We start from the raw sequence: 20,328 nt of genomic DNA, 5'->3' as shown, positions 1-20,328 counted from the left end.
AGGCTAAATAATCTAAATTAATCATTGACTTCTGCGGTCTTCATTAGTTTCAAAAACACAGATTTCATTACAATTTAAAACGGCGTATTTTCTGCTGGAGATACTGTTTGCCTAAAACAAACAAAAACATGTTTTCACACACACCTTAGTAATGGTATAGCAGAACATTTTGGCAGTTTTATAACCTTGACTTTTCCAAAACCACGGTATACCTTGATAACGGTTATTCTTTTCCTAGTCAGTCTTAAAAAAAAAAATCTCTTGACAATACATTGAGGCCTTATGAATCCAGTTGGACCACTTGCTGAAGCTGTGTAATGTTGTTGTTAATGTTGCTGCTTGTCTGTTTTACTTCATAAGACCTCAATGTGAACATTAAAGCCTAAAGCCACGTCCACACATACATGGGCATTTTTTATAAACTGAGTTTTTCCTAACCTTCATTTTTAAAAGAAGTTTCCTTCCACATGGCGATGCTAAAATGTGTTAGCCAATCATAATGGTTGACATTGGCACATTGACGCTGAGGCAAAAACTTGACTTGCTGGAGTTTTAACAAAAACCTGTGTTATATATAGACAAGACCTTATGATGAATTTTTAAATATCGCAAACTGTATTGTATGTTTGTTGTAGTAACGCTATTGCTATTGTAACTGATCCTCTCACCTAACGATTACCACAAACAAATGCTTCAATAAAATATCTGCACCATATCCGAGACCTACTCTCATTGCTGCTTTAATGATGTTTTTGTGGCATCTATTTTGGGAAGCATTTCATTCTCCTTACATGCTCTCAGACTTGCAGCCAAATTAAAAACAAGTTCCTTTTTTATTCTTGCAGCTCATCTTCTACTCAAACAATCATGAACACCCAAAATCAATCTTAACTTTTATTTACTCTTTATTAAAATACTGCTGTACACACAAATATTGCAAAAAAATGTGACAAACACAAGAAGGGCATAAAACATACTGGGGTTGTGAAGGAGGACTTCATGTATGTGAGTGTATGTGTGTGTGTGTGTGTGTGTGTGTGTGTGTGTGTGTGTGTCTGGAGTGCGCTCCACTGGAATCGGAGTACATGATATGACAGATCGGCCACTAAAAGGTGTGTGTTAATGTTTGTGTGTGTGATGAAGAAAGAGATACGGGCTTGGCACCATGTTCACCAAGTTATATTACTGATTGGTTTACTTTAAAAAGAAAATAAAGAAGAGGGGGGGGGGTAGAGGAGAGGGTAGATTACTGAACTCACAGCATCCTCACTGCAGTTCTGGCCTGCTGTATCCTGCACACCCCAATCTGTGCTGCAAGTCCTGCGCGGGTCCTCGACCCACAGATCGGGCAGTCACCAATGACAGGTCAGACACATTCAGCCATTGGCATATCATCATCATCCTGAGCGAATTTCAAACTGATTTACGGATGTTGTCGCATGATCAAATCATAGAAAGAAAGAAACTGATGCAATCCCAAGCGTCCTTTGCTGGGATTGGTCCACAGAGTGAGGTGAGAAACATCCCATCATGCATCTCTGTACAATAGCTTGGTGAGGGAAAGGGAACAACACAAGAGAGCTCTACTGAGATTCACTAGATCCAAACCAATACTAGCGGATGTGAGAAACGAAAAGAATGAAGAAGTGGACGCTTAAGAAGAGGACATTCATTCCACCATCACAGCGAACTGGTTTCCCTTGCTAGTGTGGTCCAGTTCTTTGGTTCCTATCACGAGAGCCATACAAAAAATAAAAATAAACAACAAAAATCCATCCTCTCAAAATCTGATAATGCGCCTGTGAAATTAAAAGGTCGCAAATAAACAATTTTACTCAGCAAGAGGGGAGAGAGAGAAAGATAGAGAGAGCACCTCTTTGTCAGCGCCAGCGAATGCTGTGGAATCCCACAAACCCAGTGACGTCCCTCCTGCCTGTAAATCGGCTGACATGATCAAGAGTCGTTACAAACGTTAACCATCGCCACACATTCATTCAGTGGTCAGTCTCATTGATTAACACAACCCGGCGCATCGTCCCATCAGAGTCCAGGACACATGACCAGTGGTCTGTCCCAAATTGTAGTACCTCATAAAAAAAAAACAGGAGGAGATGATGTGGAAAACGCTCTGTTTTTTTGTTTCGTTTTGTGTCTATTTCATGTGTGATCCCTGTATGAACCCTGTGGGACGTGCGCGCACAATCACTTAAAAAAAGGAACTTAAAATGTTTAGTGCATCCTCCAAAAAATCCAAAAAAAAAAAAAAATACAAATTAAAAATAAGAGCAGGAAGTCATTTTTTTGGACATTGTTCCCAAGTCTTAAAAAAACTCATTGGCCACAGCTCTCAGTTCAGTTCATAATTCTGCAGCTGCGCTGTTTGTTGTGAAAACTAAAAAAATAAGCTTTAGAAAAAGACGTTTCTCTGGATAGAAGAACAACAGTGTATCTGACTGGAGGTGAGCAACCAGCTGGCTCTGCCCTGGTCGTGAGATCATCGTTCTGCACCTATGATTCCAGGCTGTAGTGCAATGTGCTCTGTTTTCAGGCAGTTCCAGCCCACTCCTGTGGGGACGGCTGGGGTTACAGGGGGCCGTTCGCCGTGGCCAGCAGTTCCTGGAAGGTGCTCTCAAAGCAGCGCTTCAGGTCTGAGTAAGTCACCACGAGCACGCTCTTCTCATCCCGGGACACCAGACTGATCTTCTCCGGCACTCCAGCGTCCAACTGCAATTACGAGTTAAAAAAAAATACTTAGAAATGTACAAGATACATTTTGAAAAACCTGCTGTACTTTGGAGAATACAAGCGTTTTAGCACGACTTTCCAAAAGCAACATTTATAGTCGCCATCATCAATACAGAATGTCTGTGCTACCTTTGATCCTGCTTTAAATAAGTTTGTTCACGCTAGTTACTTCTAATCAATGACATTTCAAGAGTTACACTTAGCTGATAATTGAGAAGTAAATGTGTGTTTGGCATGCTGTCCCGAGAGAGAGCCCTGAGCTCAGACCATCCTTGAGACCCTCCTGTTTTATCAGGAGAAAGAGGAGTCTAAGCTCAGGTAGGTCTCGAGAGCTCCCTGAATTTGTTTGCTCAGCCTATTCCTTCATTATTAGGAGTTGCCAAGGCAGTATGAACTGCCAACTATACCAGCATATGGCCATGTGGTGAATGCCTAGTACTGAAACACTTAAACACTGTGCCAATTTGGTTTATTCAATTCACTTATCCTGCATGTCTTTAGACTGTGGGAGAAAAACAATGCACCCGGAAACCCACGCTAGCACAGGGAGAACATGTAAACTCCACACCAAAACTGGCCCAGCAGGACTCGAACTAGCGACCTTCTTGCTGTGAGGCAACAGTGCTAACCAGTGAGCCACCCTGTACTGGATAAAAATAGGGGGGTGGTGTAGTGGTGGATGGGGTGATTCTTCAAGGCGAGGATGACTAAGGTGAGGAAATCTGGTTATTTATGCGTCTTTGAATTCGTCTGATTAGTAAATCATTTGAAAGCTAATGCGGGACCAGCCGTGGTCAATCACAAACACGTGATCCTCTTGAACTTAGTTTATAAATAAACCTCACTTTTGGAAAATAGCACTAATTTCTTTTTGATTTGTAATTTGATTTTTCATTCAATAGTTTAGTGTGAAATGAATACTATTAAATATGTATTTTTTGGAATGGTGGTGGACACAAGACGCTTAGAGATTTACTGATTATATTTCTGAATGAGTGTATGACTTGTAGCTTACACAGCAATGCAACATTTTTGCCTCTACAAACAAAACAGAACATCACTTTAAGAAAAGTTTCAATATAATAGCTCTAAACTATCATGCTTTAACTGTCAAACTGTAATAACAAATAGTAAAAACAGCAGTAACACATGAAACTCTGCAACTGTTTATATTATTATTGTATTATATTTTAGTTATTATAATGTGTTTTTTCTATTTTAATACAAGGACGAGATCACTGATGTCTTTAATTACTCCACCTCCAAAATATGTAAAATAATGTATAATTCAGCAATTGGCCTTTTTTTAATGAAGTAAAAAATGAGCCATTTTGACATCATGCTTCATGACTCTGTTGCTCCAGGAACAACAAACAAAACATCTACAGTCAAGCCTGAAACTATTCCAGCCCCAAGGGTACCAATAATCAAACGATTAATAAAGGTTTGTATTTACATAATACATGCGAGTGTACAGAGTATATTTATTATGTTTATATAAATACAAACAATTATAAAATATATAATATATAAAATTACATTTGTATTGGATGTAAATTCTATATAAAATCTAGTGCTGGGAAAAATGAGTCATGATAGATCACATGCATATTAAAAAGTTTGTTTTGACAATTAAGTGTGTGTACAGTGTAAATACACACAAATACATACAGGCATGTACATACTTGAGAAAATGTTTATTTAAATATACACATTTATATATGATTTGTATCAAACATTTATTTTAGATCTATGTAACAAAATTGTTTGTATAGTTTGCTTCTATGTATGTGTGTGTATCACATAGAAAATATATAAAACACACACACACGCGCGCTTGCGCACACGCACACACACACACGTTATATCAAAACAAACTTTTATTTTGGTAGTGATTAAATTGCAATTAATTTTTGCTCAGCACTAATATAAACATCCTCAAATATTTGGAAGCATTTGTGTATTTATACATGTAAATAGTACAGTAAATACTCCAGAAGATTTCAGGCTTGAGTGTACACGCATAGGATAAATTAGTTTTAAAGACTGTGAAGTAAATTCGGAATAAAAACATGCAATAATATGTGGTCATTTCACATGCAGCATTAACTACACAGAGCTGGAGTTCATTGAGAAGATACGTGAACAGCTGTGACCTTCACAGAACGATTTTATCTGTCATTAAATATTTATGGACCAACAAACATATTGTTGGTCATGTTTCTGAATGTAAACAGTTAAGGAAAAAAATGGCATTGTTTCATATTTAGGATATTTTGACGTCTATGTCATGCAAGTACAAAAAACATCCTAATGGAGAAAAATAGACAATGACCTTTAAAGTTGACTTTGTGCTTTGTAACACTTCAGATCTTTTCAATGTAAAAGCATAGTGGGAATCTGGGAGTCTCAAAGCCACTGTGTGTGTAAACAGCATTTCAATGTACCTTTGCATTAATCCCCTGAGAAGCACAAACTTGCTATAGCTCACCTTGTTGAGACAGGACACAATGTGGCTGAGGTCAACCCAAGGTGTGCCAGTCTCTGTGACCTGGTGGAACAGGTGATCTCTGAAGAGCTTTAGCAGGTAACGATCTCCAGTCTCAGACCATGTTGGATCCTTCTGGAACCTATGAGAATTCAAATTCGACAGTGAAACAAACTATTCTGGAAGCGTCCATTAAAAAAAGGTTCAATTTCTGAAAGGTTTCGAAAACGTGCCATGTACTTACTCTGGTCTTTCATTGATGGTTCCCAGTTTTGCCAGTAGGCGGAACAATCGTCCATTTTGAACCTCCTGCAAAACAGAAAACGGTGTTAAATAGAGATGCATTATGACCAGCATTTTGAATAACAGAAAAAAGGATATTTTGGGGATGCAAAGCGAGACTTTGGAGATTGTCAGAAGGGAAGTAAAAGAGGAAACCAGGTCAAATTTAAACCACTTTTTGAGTCATATTTGCTCTCATGCAAGATCATTGGAGGAAAGAGTACTGAAAAATGATACTCGTGTAAAAGTGCCAAAATATGTAGTTCAAGTATAGTAAAAGCATCCCTTCTAAACACTAGTATGAGTAAAAAAGCAGCCCTTCTAAAAGTACCAAGGAGTAGCGAGTAGCTACTAGCTAGCGAGAATTACACTGTGAAAAAAGTAAATTAATGTGGAAGCCGCCTGAAAATTATGATTAATGTGGAGTGAAATCTGGGTAAGCTTTTAGGCAAATACAGTTGAAGTCAGAATGATTAGTCCCTCTTGAATTATTAGCCCCCCTTTATATTTTTCCACAATTTCTGTTTAACGGAGAAGATATAATAGTTTTAATAACTCATTTCTAATAACTGATATATTTTATCTTTGCTATGATGACAGTAAATAATATTTGACTAGATATTTTTCAAGGTACTAGTATTCAGCTTAAAGTGATATTTAAAGGCTTAACTAGGTTAATTAGGCAAGTCATTGTATAATAATGGTTTGTTCTGTAGACAATTGAAAAAATATATATTGCTTAAGGGTGCTAATAATATTGACCTTAAAGGGGTGGTCCACTAGGATATCATATTTTAAACTTTAGTTGATGTGTAATGTAGCTGTGTTAACATAAACAACATCTCTGAATGTAATACGCTCAAAGTTTAATGCAAAGTGAGACATTGGCTTTTACAGAGTTAGCTTAGCAAAGCCTACAGCAAACAAATTTGGGGACTACAAAAAAATACATCTGGGCTAGTGAGATCACAAACGCTGCAGGTTAAGCACATTCACCATGCGCATACACCCCATGCAGCAACGGGACATGGCCATAGGTGCTGTAATGCTACAGCAAAGAAAGCAAAAATGTCGTCCAAATGCTGCTATTTCCACTAAACTTGTTCTGTTTCTGTATTTGGACTTCCGAAGGACGACACAAAAGAGAGAAGTTGTTAAATTGTTAATTTATTTTGCTTCCAAAAATGCTTCCACACTGTACATGTGTGCTGTATTTATAAAGTGTCTGTCTTCAAGGGTCATGAAACCCTGCTCTTTCAGTTCAAGTCTACCTCAGAATTAAAAAAAAAAATGCTCCAAGATGGGCGTGGAGCTCTGTGAGCAGAAGGAGTGGGTGAGGCTGGCAGAGCAGGGGAAAAAGAGGGGAGCGAACAACTGCTGTCAATTAGCTCACAAAATGAAAGACACACCATGAAGAGACCCATGATTTTAGAGTTTAAAGTTAAAACGCAAAACAAAAGTGCTCTCATGAATAATTAAGAAGCAGGGTCTTCTCATATGACAGTGTTAATTGAAAAATTGTTGAAATTGAAAAAAATTGTCAGATTAAACTATAAAAAAATGGCTGAGAGAAAGGGAAGATTTACTTTAGATGTCAAGACAATAAAAAACACAAACCGTATGGGGAGGAAATAGCTGATAAAAACAATACTAAAACGACCATCCGCATATCAGGAGTCATCCAGAAATTCACACAAAGGTAAACTTATTATTTTTTTATTTACCCAAGTGTCTGTGCTTTCGTTTAACTTGTGTAACCCCTCGCTAGAGTAGATTTAGTCGACTAAAATCTTAATAAATTTAGTTGACTAAAACTAAAATATGTCTAAACTAAATTGAAATTCTAGTCAAAAAACTAAGACTAAAAGTAAAGCAAAATTTGCTGTCAAAATTAACAGTCATAGGATAAGAAAACTCCACTAGCAGATTCTACGTCGCCGATTTTGATCCCGTCCCAAAAATAATTTTAAAACCAGAAGTTGAAATTAGCGGACAAAAGCTCAAAATTATTCATTTTTCACAATTAAAGCTGACAGGTGCTAACGTCGTCTTAACTGATGAACACACAAATCTGTTAATTTTATTTTAAGCACTCCAGGGTGTCTTGAACCTTTAAATTTCATCTTTTCTACACGTGATTTGATTGGTCTACGGTATTATGGGCCAAAAAATAATAAGGACAACAATTTTAACTAAAATAATAGAGTTAAAGTACTAATAGAGCACAAAAACTGTACTCAAGAAAAAAAAAAACAAAGTACAATTCCTGAGACAATACACTCAATTACTGTTATTCAAAATGTGCTACTTTTAACCTCTGCATCAGACACGGTACAGCATCAAATATATACAAGAGGAAAAAACAACATAATTGGAAAAGCCATCAATGCATGCTCATAGGTGTTTTTGATAGGGTGGTCCACAATTATCTTCTCACATCCGAGGAGAAGTGATCACAAGGAGGAAATCAAAAGAGAGAACAGTTGAAGTTATCCGAAATATCTACAGCAAATCACACCTCCTCCTCCCTCCGGTTTGACTTCAGCACATGCAGATGACTTACTAAATGTGAATAACACTGTCCACAAGGGTGTTTACTTTAGCTTCCTGCATAGCTACAGAATAACAGAGTGAGGCAAGAGGCCCATTTAAAACCTGAAGTAAAATGTACCGTATAAGATAAGGTTGTTCTCATTATCTAGATGGTCTTGGTTTTGTAAATAACAATAAATATACACCTGTAAAAATGGATTGTTACAGTACACACAGTACATGTGATGGAAGTTGTCTTTTTCATTAAGAATACAGAGATAAGACTTTTTTTCTTATGTGGAGTAAATGAATAGACTATATTAAACCAGTACACCCAGGTTTATCTTGAGTTTTGTTACCCCATGTCCTTCTGTATATAGTTTATTAAAGGGAAAAAAACTGAAAGAGCATATGTAAGATCTGACAACAATTTTTCCAGGATTTATGGCATGCAAATTAACAGTTATTGTTTTATTCTTATCTCCTTCTGTTTAAGAGATTATGCACACTGTAAAAAATGCTGGGTTCCACACAATTAATTCATGCCGTCTCAACACAAATCAATCACGTTAACTTAATCGTTTTTACAAATTGAAGTGAATTGAACATAAAAAAGTATGTTGTCTAAAAAAAAAAAAACGTATTAATTGTGCCGTGTCAACTAATTTTAGATAAGTAGTTTTAACAAAAAGTAAACTAGTTTTTTAACTGAATGTCCTGCTTGCTACTGTTTGAAAATCAATTTAAATAAGAAAACAAGTGTACATCTCGATCTCGAGCACTTCTGAAATGCTAGCTGGCAGCAGGTTTTTATGTTCCTCTGTGTCGAGTTTCTTCGCTGGTGTTTTGTTCTTCAAGTAGCTAAAACTCGCTCATTTTGAGGCAGGAACCAGCGGACGTCCAACAACTTTAGCAAAAGTTTCCATCTAGATCTCCTTTACGGGACTCAACACTTGTAAACACTTACTTCATCAGGCTCGCCGCTCTTAGCACTGCCCACACTAGTCAGCGATACCAAGCAGACCAATCACGGAGTTTGCGCTACGTGTCATTAAGACGTGTAGTTACATTTTTTGAGAGGTTCGAATCAGCGTTGTCCACAGCAAGGGCTAAGCGACAGCATGAAGGCTGCACAGTAGTATAAATGAACCTTGAGCTATGGTACAGAAGCAAAATTTATTGATTATTATGGCAGAATGAGAGTAGAGCAGGGGTGTCCAAACTCAGTCCTAGAGGGCAGGTGTGCTGCAGATTTTAGCTCCAACTTGCCTCAACACACCTGCATGGTTGTTTCTAAAAAGCCTAGTAAGAGCTTGATTAACTAGCCCAGGTGTGTCTGATTGGGGTTGGAACTAAACTTTGCTGGAAAGCGGCACTCCAGGACCGAGTTAGAACACCCCTGGAGTAGAGTTCCTATCCATGTCAGTCTTGAAAATACCAACTTTTAATTTTCCATTGTTCTTGGTACATGACTATAGAGGAGTCAAGCTTTAAATAGGAAAATTATCTTTTTTTATTTTAATTTTTTTAATCTATGCTAAGCTAAAAGTGCTCCTGCCATACCCAGATATCATGTGAATTGATTCAAAAACGATAAAACTCTAGGGGCCATATCATACACTTGGCGATATTCGGTGTGACGCAATTATTGTTTGCTAGTTTCAGCTTGACACAATTGTCGTTTTGACGTTTTGCACCACACCGTTTAAATAGCAAATGCATTTGCGCTCAAATGTGCACCCATAGGCTTTCTGGTCTAAAAAAGAAGGTGTGTTAAGGCGCATTGCTGGTGCGTTGCTACTTTGAGGAACTATAATAAACTGCTCAATAGACCAGCTGAGAGCGGGTCTAAAGTCCAGCGCAGAGCGCTATAGTTTAGCTTGCGCCTCGCTTAAACATTGCTTGATACACACAGGATGTACAGCAATACACAAACATCTTTACAAATGAAAAATAATTAAAATGGTAAATTGTATTGTATTATGTATTTTCTACATAAATATAAAAACCACCGCCTCCATGCCATCATCTTATTAGTAGTATTATTTATTATTTGCATATTTATATTTGTTTTATTAAAAAGCTTAGATTTGTCCACCTGTCAGGTTTTAGACCATATGGGGCATAGCATGTGTATTTGGAAATAACACACTTCGTTATGTTAGCATGTGTCTTTGGAATTAACCACACTTTGTTATTATTTTTGACTTATTCGTTTGATAGAAATTAGAACTGAATTTAGAAATAGTTTTGAGACAAATCTTTGCGCTCAACAAATATATTAATTATGTAGGCTAATGGATGTCTATGCTTACAACACATTTCCCTATCCACGGAAGAGTGAAAGTGGAAGTAAAGAATGAGGAGGCTCATCTCTCATTCTCCCGCTGCAGATGCTCTGTTTAACTGCTTTCTTGCTAGTGAAGCACTCAGTTTTTCCACTTACAAAGTCTGCCATGCAAATAGCAAATGCACTATGGCGCGACACAATTAACTCTTAAAAGGGAATGAGAGATGGGACTGATTGGTTTATTCACAAAACACAGCTATAACTCATTAAGAAAATAAGCTCAACCCTGTTAGACCATGCACTGCGGAAAACGAGGAGTGTTCCTTTAATATTGAGCATACCGTTGTAAACACTGATGTTTATACACTACAAATGAGTACCTTGGCCAAGTCTTCCTCAATGACATCATTCCTCATTTGCGAGGCATCAAGTTGAGTGTAAAAGCGTGCTCCAATCATGGGCATAATGTCATTGACGCTGCGCAGACGGCTTTGCTCTGACAGCAGATACCTGATTAAAATACCAGAAAAAGATGTGCATTAGTCTGAATGTGAGGTCTAGAGTGTGAATACTTGATGATAGGGCAGAACCACAAAGAGCAAAATGTCAAAGTGTATTTAATAAAGGCTATAAATAAAAGTGTGAGAAAGAGAGAGGCCCACAGAATAAGGTTCTTGAGGTCAGACGAGTAGTTGATTGACACCAGCTCCATGGCCTTCTGCAGATTCTCTCTCTGAATGCCAGCTAAAGAGTTACACGCCAGGGCCAACACCACCTTCCCCAGGGAGATGAGATCTGCTTGCTGATGGACACAGAGACAAACAGAAATGGATAAACCAGGAGTTTAACGAGTAATATTAAATTATATTTTTTTAACAAATGAAAAATATTACATGTAAAAATGTGTCGTCAATAATTATAATTTAATAATTATTATTTGTAATACTTTTGAGAATGGAAGATTAATTTAATCAAAAGTGATTATTATCTATACTAGAATGATTTCTGAAAATTATGCAACACTGAAAACTTAGGCTGCTAAAAACTCAAATGTCATCCCTGAAATATGTAGTTAAAGGCTAAATTATTAGCCCTCCTGTGGGATTCCAAGTGCTGTTAACCGGAGAAGCGTTGTTTCAATTCATTTTTAAACATAATAGGTTTAATAACTATTTTCTAATAACCAACTTCTTTTCTCTTTTCCATGATGACAGTACATAACATTTTATTAGTTATTTTGCAAAATACTAGATTTGAGCTTAAAGTGCAACTTAAAGGCTTAACTATGTTACCTAAGCTAACTAGACAACCACGACAGTGGTTTGTTTTGCAGCCAACTGAAGAACAACAATTTCTAAGAAGCGAATAATATTGACCTTAAAATTTTTCATTTTTTATTTCAAATCAAACTAAAAGTAATAAAACTTTATACAAAATAAAAATATAATGGGAAAAACTGTGAAAATTTTTCATGGTTCAAGATTTTTTTATTTATTCAGCCAAGCCTGGGTCTGGCAGTACCACTTTTAGCTTAGCATAGCATAAATTACTAAGGGCCTACTCACACTATGCCATCCGTAGTTCACTTGGGCTTTGGCGCGGTACGCTTGTGTGTGAATGCAAAACACGCCAAAGCCCGAAACTGAAAGCGAGACGTGACTTTTAAGGGACTGTTTCATATGGATTTATTAATCATTCTTACCATTCAGTGAACGCAAACTGCCGTCGTTTATTAAAGACGCAAACTCCTCACTTCACGACAGCTGCGCGCCTTCAGCAGACCTCCTCATTCCTGCAGCACGAGGGCTTTATGATTGTTTGAGCGCCAAAAGTGGCGGATCTGTTCGGCGTAAATATCTGACTGTGTGTCCCCGCATCCCTAAGGACTGTTTGGCGAAATATTTGACGGCATATCAAACGACTGAAATGATATAACTAGAGAAATCTCCACTGTGCTGCTGAGTGAGAGAGTGCTTCTCACTTAACAGCCCAGCAGCGATGACGTAAGCATGCCGAAGCCCATTTGTGGTGTGAGCGCGGGCCGTCGGGGGAGACGGGAGGGGGGACAAGCGTGCTTTGGCCCGGTTCGAGGCAACTGTACCTAGTGTGAGTACGGCCTAAATCAGATTAGACCGTTAGCATCTCACAAAATAAAAAAAATGTACATCTAAAATAGATTTAAAAATTACATCTATTTAAAGCTTGCCTTTTTGTAGTTACATCACTCATTAAGACAGAAGGAAAATTAAAGATTGATTCTAAGCCAATATGGCTATATATATATATATATATATATATATATATATATATATATATATATATATATATATATATATATATATATATATATATATATATATATATATATATATAGTTATAATGACAAACATAGGATTGTAACAATACTATATTCTCATTCTGAGGTAATGACTAACAATTTTGCTGCCATACCATAGCTTAGTTTAGTATAGATTATTAAATCGGATTAGACCATTAAAATCTCATTAAAAAAAATAATAATAATAATTAAATGATCTAATCAGATTCAATAATCTATCCTGAGCCAAGATAAATGTGCTCCTGCAACACCCAGAGATCATCTGAAAACAAACTAAAAGGAATAAGACTTTATAGAGAAGAAAATTTTATAGCAAATACTGTTTTCATTTTCATGGTTTATTAAACATTAAGCAACTTAATAAAAAAAAATACACAGGAGGGCTAATATTATTGTCTTGAATTGTATATGTTGAACTAAAACAAGTATAACTGTTAACAAAACAGTTATTCATTTAGTTTACATTTTAAAAGTAAAAATTAAAATGTATTTTTAACAGTGTAATGGTAATATTTAATGTTGTCTATTGTATTTTAAACAAATAAATACAGCCATGCTAAGCTCATTATGCATTTTTCCAATACTTTCTCACTTTCTTGCATTGGCAAGATATTATCTCAATTCTAAGAAAAAGTCTTTATCTTAGAATATAAACTTAGAATCACAAGAAGTACAATTTAGAGAAAGCCTTTAAACTTTAAACTGACATAAAAAATTGCAAATGCATGGAATAAGTCAAAACTCACAGTTTTGTGTTTATTGCTCACATAATTGTTATAACTGCAAGTTATAAGCTACAAATATTGTTTACACATATATTTTACTTACTTACTTAAAATAAATTATAGCAATATATTGTAACATGGTAAAACACAATTGCACAGTATAGTTATGTTTGTGATGAGAAAAATACACAGTGTTTAGCGGTTAAGGAGATGTTTAATACCTGGTACTGGGGCATCAGCGCCAAGTGGTTGGTCTGACTATTGTCAAATGTTAAGACATCAAACATTCCTACACAGTTGACCCGTAACCTATGGGGAATAAAAAAAACAACAACCTGCAATTGCATTTTCACGTTCAACCATTTGTGCAAATGCTTCACAGAGAAGCAGAAAAACAGGTAGTATGTGATAAAGGAGAAAAATAAAGTTAACTTCTCCATTTACTAATAACAGTAACAAAACATGGGCTTCACTGAAGAGCATTTAATCTACGGTCATTCAGATCAGAAGTTTATTAACTAAGGCTCTTAACGACAATTCTACAAGTGTTGTTCACTTAAATCTAGAATGGCCTGAGAGTGAGTAAATATACAGCAAGTTTTTATTTTGGGGATATCCATCCACAAAAACATCACTTATTCTTAATAATTGCAAACACAGAATGCAGTTTTGGTTTAACAGTAAAATCGAATGTGGCTATACCGTGTTTTTCCAGTGATGAGGATCTTACTGGGGTCCATAACCCTGCAGGCTAGTCCAGCTGTGTGAATGGTGCGCAGTGCTGAACTCAGCTGGACAATGTAGGCCCAAATCAGAGACTCTGGTAACAGGCCTGCATGCTGCCGTGGAGGAGGGAGCTCATGTTGACCTAATGGAAGAAGAAATGTATTATTTCTCATAGCTAAAAAAGTGAATGAAAAAAAGGTTTTCAAAACTGTCCTGAGAAAAAATTAAGAGTGTTATTAAATAGTTTTGGCCAACTTTGATGAAAGTTTTGATCTACTTTAAATGTTCACTACTTACTTGTATATAAATAATAACAATAGAAAAGTAATTTGGAGCTTAATTTAATGATAACTGGTCAAAATAAGTGTTAATAAGTGTTAAATAAGTGTAAAATGTTTTAATTTCTTGTGAGTAAAAATCAGTTTCATTACACCAAGTATTGACTTCTTAACAAAGTTTTTGAACTTTCTCTAACGTCTAAACATAAAACATAAGTATTGTGTTGTCTAAAAATGTATAAATATATCTGACGGTATCTGCAGATTTCTAAGAGTAATTATTAAGACTTTAATACCACACAGAATGAAATTTAAGACCAATTTTATGGTACAAAATTTGCACACAAAAAAAGCACGCAACACAACACAAATTAATATTTTAACACTGCATATAAAGTGTGAATAACCTCAAAACAATTTTATTATTAATAATAATAATAACCACAATAAATATTGTACATAAGTTCCACCAAAATGCATAAACAACACTAACATAATTTTCTAATGTCAATAACTTACGCCTATTAAATAGAACTACTTCATATGTAAAGTCCTTTATTATTAAATACAGATATTTATTTATATGCGGCATTGAGTGTCTGCGGGCATCTCTATGACAACACTACACGCTGGCCACTGTTTAAAAGAAAAAAAAATAAAGATACATTTAAGCATATATAAAGTACATCCTACACAAATCTACCTTTTAAATTCATATTTTAAACAGGAAGCATATACTTGCATATACTTTACATTAGTGAGTACTGAAACTGAAAAGTACTGAAATCTGGAGCTCATCTAAAAAAATAATGTTCCAAAAAGTAGTACACCCAAATTTATATGTTATGGAAAAATATTAAATACAAATAATAAAAAAAGAGGAAAAAAACTAATTTTGTAGGTTGTATGTTTTGAAATTTTGTAGGTTGTATGTTTTTTTTTTATAATATTTTGCTTGGATTTAATTGTATTATCAATTTCAATTTCTAAACATGTTTGATGCTAAAATATTATTTTAATAAATATATCTGTTTAATAAATCTGATTAAACACCAATAAAAATACACCAAAATACATTGCTTTTACTCACTAAGAAATTGATATATTATATACAAATATTCATTTTCACAATGGGCGGTAGTCAATTATGCGGAGTACTATATATATATATATATATATATATATATATATATATATATATATATATACATATATATATATATATACACATACATATTTTATTTATTTTTTTTTTTTAATTAAATGAATATATATATAAAAACTTCAACAGATTCCGGTCCTTGGCTGGTCGATCAGTCCATCTCTAGTTCTTCATTTGTTAATGTACTGCTATAAGCTACTATAGTATAAAATCCTGCAAACTGTTTACACAAGTAAAATCGAAGCGATTGTTATTTACATAAAATCTAAAAGTGTGTATTTTATTGGGCTCCGCCAAAGATTATAAATGGACTTTGGTTCCACCTTTGTTGTTCTTAGTGATGATAGACAAAGATTTAAGTAGATTTCAAAATTTAAAAAAAAATCATCCTTACGGGTTCAATTAGATTGCATTTTAAGACCTTTGAAGTGTGGATTTAAGACATTAGGACCAATTAAGGTTTTATTATTATACTATGGAATTTAAAACTTTAAGGATTCACACCTTGTCTGAAAACATGGCGTTTCTTTTGTTGATTTAACCATTTCTACATTCTCCATTAACCATCTCTAAAGATTATCAGAAAAATGAAATTGCAATATTTAAAGAAACCTCATCAGTAGTTTATATTAATATTTTAGTAGTATATTTTACTCAAATACATAACTATTAATCATGAATCTAGCGAAACCGACATTTAACAAGTGCTATCGATAGTGATATTGATATTTTCCAAAACTGTGAAGAAAAGTCTTTGGGTATATTTCCAGATGTGTTAGAACTCCTCTGCTGTCAGTAGAGAGCAAGCACTTTATGGTTTGAGGTTGTGCTGTGGTTAATCTAGCCGTATGCGCAGCAGCTGTTTATAGTTAAACGTCATCCCTCAGTTTTGCTTCCTCTGTTAGTCTTGAGCTTGCAGGTACTGAACCCACCTGAAATGGGATCGGTTTCAACCACTCCTTCCTCTTTCCTCGCTACATGTTCAGAAAGACGCAACTGCCACCAGACACTCAACATACTCTACAACTAACGGCTGTATCCTCACACAAACAGACAGACAGCTCAAACAACTCACCCCACTTTCTCTTGGTAAAGTAAGAATCCGCTGCTGGATCATTGAAGTGCCTGCTGAACATAGTCTCTGCTCCCGCATGGAAGTCATAGGAGAAAACTAGTGCTGTGGAAAACAATCAATATTAAATATGAGAACAGTTAAAAACAAGTGTTCAAGATTAAAAAAGGCTCCAAATTCTCTTTGCGTTCATGCTGGTATTCAGATCAAATAATTCCCAGAACATAAATTATGTTTCTTTACCACACGGAGCGTGACTGTGACTATTATAATGCAATTAATGTCAAGAAAGCAAAATGTACACAAAGTATGCCCACATTTGCATTTCATGAATAAAAGACATGAGAGCATTTGTACATTAGCACATTTCCCACACACTGCTAGTTTTGGTTTCTGCAAGTTATTAAAGTTGACATTTATAATAAGTGTGGTTTAAAGTGAAAGCCACAGTCATTTCTGTTTGTTTTATATTTATGTTTTTGTTCCCTTTTAATTGTTAAATCTAAAAACAATAAAGTTGTGTAGTCAGGGGAACAAATATGCTTGTTAATAATGTTTTTAAACATTTAATTTTACGGCAACCAGTAGCATGTTTTCTGTTAGTTGTTAATTAAACTTTAACAGGGAAAATGTACATCAAGTTATCTAATCAGTGTATTTGTATTTTCTCTCCCTCTATCTCTCAAGACTGATTTATACTTTGGTAAGGCGCTCAGCGGAGGTTTGCGACGTGGCGCATGCGCATCTTCACAAAGGGATGAGGCTTTTATATTTGATGCATTCGCCATTGAGATATTAATATCTTTTAAGAGTTTAAATCTTTTTTTTTTTTTTAATCTAACTTTTTTGCATTACTTGCTTTTGTTCATATCTCGGACAGTTCTACATATATACACACACACATATATAATATACATATATATATATATAATTATTTTTTAGGTTTTTTTTCACCTTTTATTGGGATAGGATAGGATAGGATAGGATAGGATAGGATAGGATAGGATAGGATAGGATAGGATAGGATAGGATAGGATAGGATAGGATAGGATAGGATAGTGGAGGACAGACAGGAAAGCATTCGGAGTCGAGAGATGGGAAGGATCGTCATAGGATCTTGAACCGGGAATCGAACTCGAGTCACCGCAAGCAACATGGTGGTATATGCCAGCGCAGTTAACCACAATGCTATTGACACTGATAACCTATTGAAGTTTATTTACATATTAATGACAACAGAACATGGGTTACTCGACAAAAAAAAATTTTTGTTTAAAAAAATTATAAAAACCAAATAATTTTTTAAAAAGTTACCTTATGGTTATTATTTATTATAATTTTTTGTCTTCTTCTTAAAGTGACATACATTTATTTTCGACCATGAATGCATAAATTACATGAAGTAAATAACATCTAAAGGTTTTTCATGTGGCCAATAACTGTAGCCTAGCTATTATATCTATCTACAAACTAATTGTTAAACAAAAATTTTAATCTTGCAAGTCATGCTTCAATAAAAAAAGCATATATATATATATATATATATATATATATATATAAAGTAGTCTACAGTGTGTTATATTTACTAGGCCTATGTGTGTTACATAATACATACTAATATACAAACATTTCTGTCTGGTGATTAAAAATAGGAGAAAAAGCAATGTTTTACCTTGCTAAACAATAAAAATGAAAAATCAAGTACAAGCATACTGACATAATGACATACTGGCATTTCAAAATTCACACATTACTGTCTGCCTAGTTACAGTCCTGTATTATATGCTAAATAAGCAACAATGGTCCAGCATTCCTGACCATTATCACCAGTAAAGCCTAGAAAAACAGCATCAGTATATTGCAAACCAATAGCTTAAAATATTCCATTGCAGTTTTCAAAGAAATAATTTGCTCTTTAATTATAGTTTTGTAACTATTAAATTATTTAAAATTGTAATATATACACATCAGTGTAAAATGAATGTCAAAAAAAAAACATTTCTGTGATTATGTTTTAAAACCAGTTGGGTCTCCACTTCTGCCATAGCCTCTTTTTTTAGTTTTAATAAACTTACACCTCAAGTTTTTCCAAACTTTAACAAAAAGTTCTTTCACCAATAATTATTGGCCATCTGGTTAGCCCTATGATCATGCATGGACGGATCATAAAGATGTCTGTACCATTGGCTCGAGTCAAAAAACTGTGCACTCCGCAAGCAGAAATTATGTCTCGTGCACCCAAAGCGAACCTTTGTGATGACGTCACATACGCTACACCGACTCAAGTGAATGAGCATAAATGAGCCTTCAGAACAAACTTATTTTGATCAAGTGTGAGTTGTAGTCATACAACATTATGGGAAAAATATGAAAAAACTTACACAATTTTACCAAACTTTTTTTTTACGAAATAAACTATTACTATGAAATAATATATACAAATATGTTTAAAATACTTACAAAATTTTGCTAAACTAATAGCACTTTAAATAATATACAATTTTTGTCATTATGACACCCCGAAACATTAAACAATAAATCTATGCTGTAACACACCCCTTAAAAAAAAAAAAATATTCATAATTCAGACGTACAGTGGTCTCCAAAAGCTTTGGTGGTGAAGACCTCTCGGAGGGTCACAGTATTGGAGTGCTGAATTTTCTTCCACATGTCTACCAGCATCATACACTTGGTGTTGACCAGCCTGAAGCCTGTAAACACATTTACAAAGTTAGACACGTGCATACCAAACCAAAAAAAACTTTGCTAATTGCTTTAGTTTTCCAATTTTTGTCTATGAGACCTTAAAAAAACAGGCTGATCTTCAAATTATTAAACAGGTTATGCCTAAATATTGACATCAGAAAAGTATATTCAAAAGCAATGATTTCAAAATGAAAATCAACAAAAACAGCTGTATACACAAACATTGAACAGCTCACCATGTATCCTCCTGAGGCAGTAAGGCAGGTCATCTTTGCTGTTGACTGCCTTGTAACAGGAAGTGATGTAACTGAAATTGCTGGTTTTCTGAAGACGGTTAGGGGGAGGAAGGGGTTCCAGGGGAAAGAGGCTGTGGTAACTGTCAACCTCAGATGGCACTCCTAAAGGAAACATACCACAGCCAACTTCAGGCATTACAATTCAACATATACATACACACACAAAAAAAAAAACAATTGTGCATATAGGTAAATGTTTGGGTGACATTAAGATGGATAACCGTCCAGAGGCTTTAAAATTTAAATAAAAATCAGGACTGACAGACATAGGATGTGGTTTTTCAGACAGCAGGTGAGCACTGACCACAACAGACATATTAACTGAACGGTTGACACGTTGTCCATTAAAGGATAAACACAGCTGACATATCATGCCAGCACAAGACAAACCACATCCTTACCAGGGTTCTCCGACTGATCTATCTGTGCCATCGTTATTAAATGCCTGTTAATCAGCTCCTAAGAATAAAACAAACAAACAAAAAAAAAACATGAGGGATAAATAACAACAAATAAGCAACTTCTGACTAACAGATGCAGCCAGGTTACCTGTCGGAGTTCATCAGCCATAAAAAAGGATGGCGCATTGGCTTTCGGTTGCATGTATGCCACATGAGGTGCCGTTTGCGGATACATGTGATATGTTGGGAACACCTGGAAACAAGAATAGAAATATTTATGTAAATCA

The 20,328-nt window shown here is 35.2% G+C and overlaps 1 protein-coding gene across 2 annotated transcripts in view; it reads right to left on the bottom strand.

Annotated features, from left to right (window-relative positions):
* Positions 1–881: 881 nt before the first annotated feature.
* Positions 882–20,328, bottom strand: part of pan3 (poly(A) specific ribonuclease subunit PAN3) — a 28,226-nt gene continuing 8,779 nt past the window's right edge. The window contains exons 7-19 of one of the 2 annotated variants that reach the window (XR_015524269.1): positions 20,190–20,294; positions 20,042–20,099; positions 19,581–19,742; positions 19,233–19,349; positions 16,642–16,743; positions 14,103–14,268; positions 13,622–13,709; positions 11,000–11,139; positions 10,718–10,847; positions 5,478–5,542; positions 5,237–5,375; positions 1,874–2,724; positions 888–1,728 (exon numbers count right to left, since the gene is read on the bottom strand). Coding sequence is in view for 1 of the 2 variants with exons in the window: in NM_001105692.2 (NP_001099162.2) it covers positions 2,584–2,724; positions 5,237–5,375; positions 5,478–5,542; positions 10,718–10,847; positions 11,000–11,139; positions 13,622–13,709; positions 14,103–14,268; positions 16,642–16,743; positions 19,233–19,349; positions 19,581–19,742; positions 20,042–20,099; positions 20,190–20,294 (1,413 nt within the window). In the remaining variant the exon portion in view is untranslated. 2 annotated transcript variants of the gene reach the window in all.

The sequence above is a fragment of the Danio rerio genome, chromosome 24 (genome assembly GCF_052040795.2).
Source record: "Danio rerio strain M-AB ecotype USA chromosome 24, GRCz13ab, whole genome shotgun sequence".
NCBI lineage: Eukaryota > Metazoa > Chordata > Actinopteri > Cypriniformes > Danionidae > Danio > Danio rerio.
This window is presented reverse-complemented; position numbering and strand designations above follow the sequence as displayed.